This window comes from Cebidichthys violaceus, unplaced genomic scaffold, assembly GCF_023349555.1.
Source record: "Cebidichthys violaceus isolate CVI_PGR_0920_01 unplaced genomic scaffold, fCebVio1.0.p SCAF_57, whole genome shotgun sequence".
In the NCBI taxonomy this organism is placed as follows: domain Eukaryota; kingdom Metazoa; phylum Chordata; class Actinopteri; order Perciformes; family Stichaeidae; genus Cebidichthys; species Cebidichthys violaceus.
Window position 1 is genome coordinate 592,501 of NW_027176783.1, and position 12,500 is coordinate 605,000.

Below are 12,500 nucleotides of genomic sequence, written 5' to 3' on the forward strand. Positions count from 1 at the left end.
ATGTACCTGTGAGGTGTAGTACAGTATAAAGTACAATATGTACCTCTGGGGTGTAGTACAGTATAAAGTACAATATGTACCTCTGAGATGTAATACAGTGTAAAGTACAATATGTACCTCTGAGGTGTAGTACAGTATAAAGTACTATATGTACCTCTGAGATGTAATACAGTGTAAAGTACAATATGTACCTCTGAGGTGTAGTACAGTATAAAGTACTATATGTACCTCTGAGGTGTAGTACAGTATGAAGTACTATATGTACCTCTGAGGTGTAGTACAGTATAAAGTACAACATGTACCTCATAATTCAGACGGTCCTCACTGTGATGGTTTAAAGCTGAGACCCCACAAAGATAGCAAAACAAGTATAGTAATTATAGTTGTGTTTTTTTATTTTGGACAACTGGGTTAAAGGATGTTTGTGGTTATATTATTATGTTATTATGTTATTATATGATTATATTATTTAGACTAGTGGACAAACACTGAAACACAAGTTCACATACTTCCTGCTTGCTGTGTAACGAGTTGCTAAGCTACGTTAGCTTCGTATCCGTGTCCTGATCGCGTCGTCTCTCGTCCCGTTAGAGACGCCTTCGTCCTGGCTCTCATCAACAGCGGGACCAGCTTCTTTGCTGGTTTCGTTGTGTTTTCTATTCTGGGCTTCATGGCTGCTGAACAGGGAGTCGACATCTCGCAGGTCGCAGAGACAGGTAACGAGTTCTGTTCTTTAGAACGTTGTGGTTCTTTGTTCTTCAGCAGCTGATCCATTCATCAGACAAGATATTCATATGATTTATCATCTCAAGATACTAATATGTACAGTTATTAGTTACTATTCTGTATTTAAACCAGAATCATCAGCCTGAACTCTTACAAATACAAGTTTACTGGAGTACTTCTACTCCACTACATTTACTATGACTGTACTTTACTGCTTTGATTTTACACATAAGCATCTCATGAATAATTACTTATTATTATTATTATTGTACCGTATATTAAAGGAGCTGCAACTGTGTGTTCAGTTGTGTGATGATTGCAGTAACTTCTTAAAAAACTGTAATACTTACTGTTGTAATACTTTTACTGAAGTATACTTTTACTGAAGTATACTTTTACTGAAGTATACTTTTACTTGTATTTTTACCCCGTTGCTCTTGCTTTATTAGTAAAATATCTTCTTGTTTATTCGTGTTAAAACCAGCTTCACGTCAGTCTGGTGTGTATGTGTGTGTATGTGTGTGTGTGTGTGTGTGTGTGTGTGTGTGTGTGTGTGTGTGTGTGTGTCAGCCAACTGTATGTTTATTATTAGATTTGGATCACATGACATCACAAACTGTTATATTTAGCGTCACACTGACTGATTCTGTCCTCGTTCATTCCACCATGTTTGTGAGATATTATGAATATGAATATAAACTGTGTACATCAGAGTGTGTGTGTGTGTGTGTGTGTGTGTGTGTGTGTGTGTGTGTGAGTGAGGATGTGAATCTTTTTATTTTAATCTCGCTGCAAACAGAACAAAAGCAAATCCAATTTAGTCTGACACGTTTAAAGTATTAGCATCACTGTGTGTGTGTGTGTGTGTGTGTGTGTGTGTGTGTGTGTGTGTGTGTGTGTGTGTGTGTGTGCAGTACTAACTGAAGGGTTATTTAAAGCTCTTTCACCTCATGACATGTGACTCATCTTTATGGATGTTGAAACGCACCTTTAATCAGTTTGATCCTCAGTGAACGAGGAGGAGGAGCTGCTCTCAGCTGATTGGACGCCCCACCTGTCAATCAACACGATAAACAAACTCCTCTGTAAAGTCTTAAAGGGCCGGTCTGTGAAGCTTTAAGTGGAGACGTCGGGTTCATCTGACGCTCACAATATGACAGCATCAAGCAAAACAATCAAAACAATGCTACATTCATTCATTCATTCATTCATTCATTCACCAGTTTTACTTTTATTAAAATTAATTTAAACTTTCAAAAATATTGCAAAAAAATTGCGAAATAAAATGTGAGGGGGCAGAAAACCAAAATAAAATCTGAACACTATGGTTTAATTGTGACCCTCTGTTTGAATGGAGACCTTTACTCAGCAGTGAAACAAACTGTTCTTATTATTATTGTGTTCTTATTATTGTGTTATTATTGTCTTATTATTATTGTCTTATTATTATTGTGTTCTTATTATTGTCTTATTATTATTGTGTTCTTATTGTCTTATTATTATTGTCTTATTATTATTGTGTTCTTATTATTGTGTTGTTATTGTCTTATTATTATTGTCTTATTATTATTGTGTTCTTATTATTGTGTTCTTATTATTGTGTTATTATTGTCTTATTATTATTGTCTTATTATTATTGTCTTATTATTATTGTGTTCTTATTATTGTGTTCTTATTATTGTGTTATTATTGTCTTATTATTATTGTCTTATTATTATTATTATTGTCTTATTATTATTGTCTTATTATTATTGTCTTATTATTATTGTCTTATTATTATTCTTATTATTGTCTTATTATTATTGTCTTATTATTATTCTTATTATTGTCTTATTATTATTGTCTTATTATTATTGTCTTATTATTATTGTCTTATTATTGTTAACCCATCGGGTGCTGCAGGTCCTGGTCTGGCCTTCATCGCGTACCCGAAGGCCGTCAGTCTGATGCCGGTGGCTCCTCTCTGGGCGGCGCTCTTCTTCTTCATGCTGCTGCTGCTCGGACTCGACAGTCAGGTGATCAATAACGCGTCTCGCAGTGACATCATCATCATGCGACGCAGCCCCTGACGGTGCATTCACTGAAGCGCGGATATTAGAGATTTCAGCTGAATTTGATCATTATAGAGTGATGGGACTGGGATCAGTATTTATTAAAATATATATTACATGTGAATGAATATGGTTTTTAACATTGTTTTATTATCTCAGTTCGTCGGGGTGGAGGGTTTCGTTACTGGGATGCTGGATCTGTTGCCGGTGAAACACAACTATCGCTACAAAAGGGAGATCTCCGTGGCGATATGCTGCTTCCTGTGCTTCATCATCGACCTCTCCATGGTGACGCAGGTCAGTCCCACATTCTGACTGAACATGTACGTGGAGCTCCTCCCACATTCTGACTGACGTGGAGCTCCTCCCACATTCTGACTGACGTGTACGTGGAGCTCCTCCCACATTCTGACTGACGTGTATGTGGAGCTTCTCCCACATTCTGACTGAACGTGTACGTGAGGTACCTCCCACATTCTGACTGAACGTGTACGTGGAGCTCCTCCCACATTCTGACTGAACGTGTACGTGGAGCTCCGCCCACTGAGCTCAGTTTGGTTAAAGTGACGTGTTGATTCATTAAACTCTGAGCTGTCTCTCTGCAGGCGGGGATGTACGTCTTCCAATTGTTTGACTACTATTCGGCCAGTGGAATGACTCTGTTGTGGCAAGCATTCTGGGAATGCATAGTAGTTGCCTGGGTCTACGGTATGCAACACACACACACACACACACACACACACACACACACACACACACACACACACACACACACAGTGTAGTGTTTCATGGGCTGCTGTATGTCAGCAGAGTATCTGATCTGAAAATAGGCGTGTGAATAGTTATGTTCTATGATGTTACGGTGAAAAAGGTCACAGTTCAGTCTGTATAATTTCTATTATGACTTATTACGTTTTCATGACTCTAATGACATACTATGAGTTATCTTTACCTTTTTGATGACATACTACACCATGATATTTGTCTTTACATTAAAGAACATAGTTAACATGACGAACTTCACTCCGTAAATAAAAGGACATTCTATTCTATGACTCTTTTAACATTTAACTGTTACACTGAACTACACTAAGACAATGGTTTCATGTAAACTCTTACTTATTTTGACATCTTTGTGACATACTATACTATGATATTTTATTACCAACTCTACTTTGACCTTTTTAAGATGTGTTCTCCATACAATAAGATTTATTTTTACATTTTTATGACATACCCTACTAAGTGACATTAAGTATGTCAAATAAAGTCATAAAAAGTCATAGTACAGTATGTCGTAATATCATAAAAAGTCAAATACATAAAAAACGCAACTCGGTAAATATCCAGTCACTTTAGTCATTTTATTTAATACATTCCATGTTTTTGCTAAAGATTATGATTTCACAACAAACAAAATACAAACAACAACATGAAATATTACAGAAACACATTCATGAACCATCGACAGGGCAGAAACGAGTCATGTTATAGTATGTACAAACAGTCATAGTATACTTAGTCAAAAGCAATCATTAAAAGTATTAGTACAGTACGTTGAAAAGAGTCACAGTATATAGTATATAGTAACTATATATTATATATGTATGTATGTATTTCTATATATATGTAGTAAAGTCAAAGTGTTCATGTTTTAAATACACAGTATGCAACAGTCAGCCATGATATTAATATTAATATTTCTGTTTCAGGTGCTGACCGCTTCATGGACGACGTGGCTCGTATGATTGGCTACCGGCCTTTCCCCTGGATGAAGTGGTGCTGGTCCTTCATCACCCCGTGTGTCTGCATGGTGAGACTGTACACACGCTGAGAATCAAAAGTACAAATACATAATCATACATTACATAACATATCTCCTCTGCAGGGCATCTTCCTGTTCCACCTGGTGAACTACAAGCCGCTGACCTACAACAACGTGTACGTGTACCCGTGGTGGGGGGAGGTGATCGGCTGGTGCATGGCTCTGTCCTCCATGCTCTGCATCCCCGTCAGCCTTCTCTACAAACTCTTCAGGGCCAAGGGGACATTCAAAGAGGTCAGTGGGGACAGACACAGAGACAGACAAAGAGACAAACACAGAGACAAACACAGAGACAAAGAGACAAACACAGAGACAAACAAAGAGACAGTGAGACACAGAGACAAACAAAGAGTCAAACACAGAGACAAAGAGACAAACACAGACAGACAAAGACAAACAAAGAGACATACAAAGAGACATGCACAGAGACACAGAGACAAACAAAGAAACAAACACAGAGACAAAGAGACAAACAAAGAGACAAACACAGAGACAAAGAGACAAACAAAGAGTCAAACAAAGAGACAGACAAAGAGACAAACAGTGACTGAAAAAACACAGAAGTACTCAGATCCTTTACTGTAGTAAAAGTACTAATACCAAACTGTTCAAAACATTCAAAATATAACTGATATTGATTATTTATTGATCCTCAGCAGAACATTGATTTGCTCCACATTCTGTAGTAATACACTGACTATGAAGAAGAACCTCATACAAATACACCGTCCCTTTAAGTAAAAGATCTGAGTACTTGTTCCTCCTCTGGATCGGCTGCACTGATTGGTGGGTTAGTGTCTCTTTAACATCCCGTCTCACCTGTCTGTCCTCCCGTCTGTCCTCCTGTCTGTGTGTTGCAGCGCTGGGCTCACCTGACCACTCCGGTGTGGGGGGCCCATCACCTGGAGTACATGGCTCCCGACATCAAGTCCCTGAGCTCGCTGTCCGCCGGTGCAGATGACAACAAGGTCATCATCTTTGAGAGCGTCATGTAGGCGGGGCTTAGGACCTTCAGAGGGACCCGTTGATTGGCTGCCTCCCCCGTCCTCACCAGGCCACCTGCCGTGTTTACAGACCTGAAGAAGAAGAAGAAGAAGAAGAAGAAGAAGAAGAAGAAGAAGAAGAAGAAGAAGAAGAAGAAGAAAAAGAAGAAGAATGACGCCGCTCCTCCGGGAGGTTTTATATCCAGATTCTAACCAGCAGATCTCTGGGTTCTTTGCCTGTAAAGGGTTTCCACTCCTCTGCTCCTCAAGGCGGAATTTTAAAAAAAAATATTATTCTCTTTGAATATTTTAAGGATCAAATGATAACTTTTTTCACAAAACATTGGAGCTGAAGAAGGTTGAGTTAAAAAAAAACGAAAAAAAAACAATGCTGAATGAAGCTCCATGAAGAGAATCAATGCAATGTAGTCTTTGTGACACACACACACACACACACACACACACACACACACACACACACACACACACACACACACACACACACACACACACACTCACATTAAACATCAACACAGTGACTCGGTGCTCCAGTCAAACCGTGTGTGTGTGTGTGTGTGTGTGTGTGTATGATGGCTGTTTATTCAGACACAGTTGTAGACGTCTGACCCCACAAAACTGTCGGCGGTCGTTTGTGTCGTAACAGGAAACTTAAAAACTCTTCAGTTCTTCGGTCAAACGTCCGGCGGGAAGAAAAGACGCTAAAAGTTTAGTTTAGTTGTCAATAAAGAAAAAGTCTCCGTATCAGAACTGGTTCAAATTCAATCGATCCATCAGAATTTTAGCCCTCTGAGGTTCTTGCATGTTTTTTTACGTGTTTCAAAAACTCGTCATCGTGACATCAAACTGCTGCCGAACAAACCTGCAACCAGAAGGAGCCGTGTTCCCCGTTAACCACAGAGACTTTTCTTAATGAACCCAGAACATCTGAACACCTCTCAGTGGATTGAAGATCTCCTCGGCCCTGACGAGGGCCGGTTAGTCAGCGCTAACCGGCCCTCGTCAGGTGTACAGTGACCGGCTCTAGATCGACCCGGTGGCTCCGGCTCAAATCCTTTTTTTATCCACACAAACAATTGAAAATAAAAAAAGGAATCAACAAAGAATCCAGCAAATGAGCAGAAACCATAACGGCATCGGTATCAATAAGATCATATCAAATCCCATCTGTCCGAGTGTCTTTAACTTCTTCACCTTGTTCACTGACTAAACGTTTGGCAGCAGGACTGAAGTGTAAAGAAATAAAGCAGACTTCCTGTTACGGAGCTAACCGCGGTCCCTGAACTCACCGAATCTCAGGGAGTCCTGAATGCATCACAAGACCATCTGACGGTCCAGCTCTGAGATCAGAAGGAAAAACTTCCAGTGAGAATTCGGTCATCTTAAATATATTATTATATATACTTTACTTATTGTTCCTGGAGCTTTCGACAACAACTCTTGGGCTTCGTCTGTAAAAATCCACTTTTAAATGAACAAAAAATAACAAAACAATCTCAACTCACTTACTAAACCCAGAGCTGTCAAGAAAACTAACCAACATAAAAGTAGCATTTTTGATAATCGATTAATTGGCGAACTAAAAAAAAAGAAAATTTACAGAAAGAATTTGTGACATTTGACCAATTGTATTGATCGATGATTAGATAATCTTTGATAATCATTCCTTGTAGCAAAGACTGGATTGATAACAGCAGACATTATTATTCACTAAAACAGCTGCTGCTTTATTATCATCTATAATCTGCTGGGTCGGACCTTTAACCTCCTGGTGTTTACGGGTCGACTGACGTGCCAAACGGAGCGGTACTGATCCCAGACCAGCTGCTCAGGCTGCCTGTTCACTCTTCTTCCTCTTCTTCTTCTCTGCCTCGTCTCATCCGTTTATCTTCAACACTGAGGTCCTCCCACCGAACGCTCTCCTCCTCAACAGAAGATAAACAGTAAAATAATAAAAGTTTAATTACAGGTTTCAAAGAAACGATTTCTTCAGGACCATCTTTAACTGTCGGACTGAAAATGACAACGATGTAATTAATAAATCTTTAATTAGCCAGAAAAAAATATCCAGATTCTGTTCAGATTCTATTTAAATGGAATTAATTAAATGAAATGTGATCTTGATCAGTTTAAGTCTTAATATAAAAACAATAACAATACAGATGGTTCTGGTCAAAAATTATTATTGATAATTTAATACATATTAATGTAAATATAATAATATCAATAATGATTATTGATATTATTATTTTGTCATTGATAATAATAATAGTAATAATTATAATTATTATAAATGTATAATTAGAATCAGTGCTGACCTGATGAGAGCAGGAGGACTCAGCCGAGCGTTGCCTTACGTCGTTGTCTTAACTCTCGAGCCAGACGGTTCTGGTTTACGTCCAACCAATCATCATCTGCAGGGGCGTGTCTACAACTATGTCTCCTAGCAACCATTCACCTGTCATGGCGGAAGAAAAAAAAAGGGAAAAGAGAAAAACATAAATTTGCACATTGTTGTACGATAATGTTGCTTTTTAAATAGCTGGAGTTTTGTTTTACATATTGTAAAATGAATCAGAGATTTATTTTATTTTGTTGAGTATGACAGATATATATATATTGATTATCTATATTTGATGCAGTATGTAATCGTGACGATGAGGATCTCCGGCTGATTGTTCACGTTTTAGTCAGTTCGAACACGAGCGACGAAGAGACGCCGACCGACTCCAGCTTCAGGCTACCTCACTTCAACCTTTCAAAATAAAACTTCTTTATGCAAATGTTTCAGCGGTGGCGACGGCGATGACCAGCAGGAGAGGATTCTGGGAAGTGTTTCTGGAAACATTTCCCTCCTCGCCTGTTTCTTGTTGCAGCTTTAAAGGTTTTCCAACACTGACGAGAGTTTAATCATCTGAACATGTGACACACAAAGATGAACATTTTAAAACCAAAAACAAATCTGTGAGACTTTTTTTGTTTCAAAAGTACGTCTCCAATTTATGAAAAGTGTTATATTTCATATATATATTTTATATTGACATGTGTTGGTGCTGTGAGGCCTTTAAATGGTGTCTAACCGGCTAATGTGAACAAGCAGCGGGGAGCGGGGCTTTTATTGTGGCGGGTTTGCTGAGGCTTCGTGTGTCCCTGAACACACCACGAAAGGGAATTTTTTCATTTTTCTTTACTTTTTTTGATTTCTAATTTTCAAAGTGCTCAAAAGTTTGAAGAGTTTTAGTTTTAGATGATTTATTTTTTTTCTCTGTGTTTTACTGAATATCAGTGCCCCCCCCCCCCCCCCCCCACACACACACACACACACATTATTATTGTTATTATTACTATTATTATTATTATTATTTCAAAGCAGGAATTAACTATTTTATCTGCATATTACATATATTTAAACTTCTCATATTCCACATCATGTCAGCTGGTGAAATAACTTAAATTTATGTTTAAAAGTGAAGATTTTAAAATAATAAAGAGTTTGTTTTTTTGTTCTGAAACAAGCAGAATAATAATAATAATGATAATAATTATAATCCAGCTGGACAGTCTACAGTAGCACAGCTACCTCAATAAGGTGAGTTGGTCCACCTGCTCCATTAAACTACAAAGATCAACACGCAGTAGAAAATAACAACTACATATCCCAGCAGTCAGTGGGAGCTTCAGATTCCAGTCAGTTAATATCAATTAAGTCTGAACATGAAAATCTGTATAAAATGATATAAATCGACTGAAAACATCAGTTTGAATCTGAATTATTATAAAAGTTGGACAGAAAGATGTGACGTTAATTAAGCGTTTAAACATCAAACTAATTCATGATGAAACTATTGTGATGATTTAAATGATTAGTGAAACTAATGAGATTATTGATCAAACGTGCCACTGATAATTAATATTTCACTAATTAAACTAACCACAGGCAGAAATGTTTAGAAGCTTTAACTCAAACTGACATTTAGGAGTCTTTTATTTTGAAAGGTCTCATCTCTGGAGCCTGGTGGGTCAGAAACGGAAAATAAACAAAAATCTGAATTTAAGACAAAGAATAATAAATAAATAAAAAAACAGTTGACAAAATGAAAATTTACCAAAATCTGATGTTTAATGTAATTTTGTCTTCGTGCTCTTCTGCCAAAAAATTGTTTCTCTCCTCAGACACGAACAAAGAATACAAACTTTACTTTGGTGACTCAAACGTTTCTTTGTGGATCCTTAAATCTGAAACTGTAAAGAACGAAATGAGTAAAGAATCCGTTTTAATTGATTCTGTCCAACAAACTTCACTCAGCTTCTTAACGATATTCAACGTTTATATTTTAGCTTCATTTTACTGAAGAAGATTATGGTTTTTAGAGACTTTTTGAAAAATAGTGTCAATGATTTTATAGCCAAAAACATTGCCAAAGTGTTTTTTAACCTCCAAAAATAAAAATAATCAAATACGGAAGATTTTGTTTTCTTTTGATCACAAGAAATTTATTCCAAGTTTTTTTTATGATAATATCTCTGGTGCTCCTGAAAAACTGAATCGTGATATTAAATAAGTTTCTGTAGTTTTTGGGGAAGCTGAGGTCAGATCATCGTGTTTGAGCTGGAAACTCCACGTCAGGAAACGAGTCCCTGAAGGTCTCGTTTAACAAAGACACGTCAGACGTGAACTAAAATACAGAAGTTATGGAAGAAGAAAAAGGTCACTCACTGATATTATACTCACTGTTTACCTCCAGCAAAGCATCATGGGAGCTGTAGTTCCACAATGTAAGAATCTTAATTTGTCAAAGAAATTAATTTTTTATTTTTTCATAATTTTATTTCCTGGCGTCTGACTTCCTGTTTGTGTTTCCGGCCCAAACTCGGTGACGTCGTTGTGATTTGTGTCTCTTCCTGTAAACCTCCGGTCTTCCATCCAGAGCTGTAGATTAGATCGATTAAAGCTGATTAGTAGATTTATTGATTCGTGTGCTAACGACACTCGGGGCTCCACGTTAACGAGTCACCAGCCAAAAAAAACAACTCTGCGACTTAGTCGATGATGTCAGAGTTAACTCTGAGCCCCGATGATGTCACCTGTGTTTCATTGACCTTTGTGATCACTGTGCTCGTCAACAGCAATAAAACTAACATCATGACAAACAGCTGATCCGTCTCCGTGGTTACTGGGTTTGTTTATTTTGTTCTTTTGTTCCGAAAGTTTGAGTCGACAGAAAAGATTCAGCAGTTTTTTATTATTATTATTAATTTATTTCTTTACTATTATTATATTTATTTATTATTATATTTATTATTATTATATTTATTGTTATATTTATTTATTATTATATTTATTCATTATTATATTTATAAGACAGAAAGTAGACAAGGACAAGAAGTAGACGAAGACACGAAGTAGACAAAGACACGAAGTAGACAAAGACAATAAGTAGACGAAGACGGGAAGTAGACGAGAACAAGAACTAGACGAGGACAAGAAGTAGACGAGAACAAGAACTCGACGAGGACGGGAAGTAGATGAGGACGGGAAGTAGACGAAGACGGGAAGTAGACGAAGACAGAACTTTGACGAAGACGGGAAGTAGACGAAGACAGAACTTTGACAAAGACGGGAAGTAGACGAAGACGGGAAGTAGATGAGGACGGGAAGTAGACAGACGGGAAGTAGACGAGGACAAGAAGTAGACAAGGACAAGAAGTAGACAAGGACGGGAAGTAGACAAAGACGGGAAGTAGACGAGGACAAGAAGTAGACGAGGACAAGAAGTAGACGAGGACGGGAAGTATACAAAAACAGGAAGTAGACAAGGACGGGAAGTAGACGAAGACGGGAAGTAGACGAAGACAGAACTTTGACGAAGACGGGAAATAGACGAGGACAAGAAGTAGACAAAGACGGGAAGTAGATGAGGATGGGAAGTAGACAAGGATAAGAGGTAGCCAAAGACAAGAAGTAGACGAGGACGGAAAGTAGACGAGGACGGGAAGTAGATGAGAACGAGAAGTAGACGAGGACAATAAGTAGACGAGGACAAGAAGTAGATGAAGACGGGAAGTAGACGAGGACAAGAAGTAGATGAAGACGGGAAGTAGACGAGGACAAGAAGTAGACGAAGACGGGAAGTAGACGAGAATAAGAAGTAGATGAGGACGAGAAGTAGATGAGGACATATGTAGACAAGAATAAGAACTAGACGAGGACAAGAAGTAGACGAGGACGGGAAGTAGACGAAGACAGAACTTTGACGAAGATGGGAAGTAGACGAGGACGGGAAGTAGACGAAGACAGGAAGTAGACGAGGACGGGAAGTAGACGATTGTTATTATTATTATTGTTTGTTTTGTTTCTTCTGTCAGAAGGGAGGAAGTGAAAGCGTGAATAATAATTTGTCTCAACATCTGGTCCACAGAGATGGGGGGGGGGGGGTTAAATGTCGGTGAAGATGAGAGACAACTGGAATCAAACCGGAAACCTTTGAGCAGAGATTCCTCTGAACACCTTTTAAACAGAACTGAACTTCTAGGAAGTCAGAAGACAGAAATACGGAGACGTGGTTGAGACCGGAGGGTCCCGGGTCGGCAGTGAAAGCTGATCCGGTGAGACGGAGCGGAGGAGGAGGACCGGTTCAGACCGGTTTCTAACGCCTGACGCTGTTCAGACCAACAGCTGCTCCACCAAGACGAGACCACGACGCTAAGTTTAGACTCCAGAGGAGTACTCACATCTACTGCAGGAAAGTACTAGTACAACAGAGTATAAATACTGTAGGAAAAGTACTAGTACAACAGATGTTGAGAGTAAAAGTACTAATACCAAAGAGTACAGTATCAGTAAGAGTACTAACATCCTCTACTGACTAAACTGTGTTCTGGAGCTTTCGATCACGT

The 12,500-nt window shown here is 38.3% G+C and overlaps 1 protein-coding gene across 1 annotated transcript in view; it reads left to right on the forward strand.

The window, feature by feature from the left end:
* slc6a8 (solute carrier family 6 member 8) overlaps window positions 1-10,759 on the forward strand; it is a 38,581-nt gene extending 27,822 nt beyond the window's left edge. The window contains exons 7-13 of the mRNA XM_068732109.1: window positions 592-716; window positions 2,629-2,741; window positions 2,937-3,074; window positions 3,383-3,485; window positions 4,490-4,590; window positions 4,666-4,836; window positions 5,463-10,759. Coding sequence (XP_068588210.1) covers window positions 592-716; window positions 2,629-2,741; window positions 2,937-3,074; window positions 3,383-3,485; window positions 4,490-4,590; window positions 4,666-4,836; window positions 5,463-5,597 — 886 coding nt within the window. The 3' untranslated portion in view covers window positions 5,598-10,759. The remainder of the gene's footprint in view (window positions 1-591; window positions 717-2,628; window positions 2,742-2,936; window positions 3,075-3,382; window positions 3,486-4,489; window positions 4,591-4,665; window positions 4,837-5,462) is intronic.
* The last annotated feature ends 1,741 nt before the right edge of the window (window positions 10,760-12,500 follow it).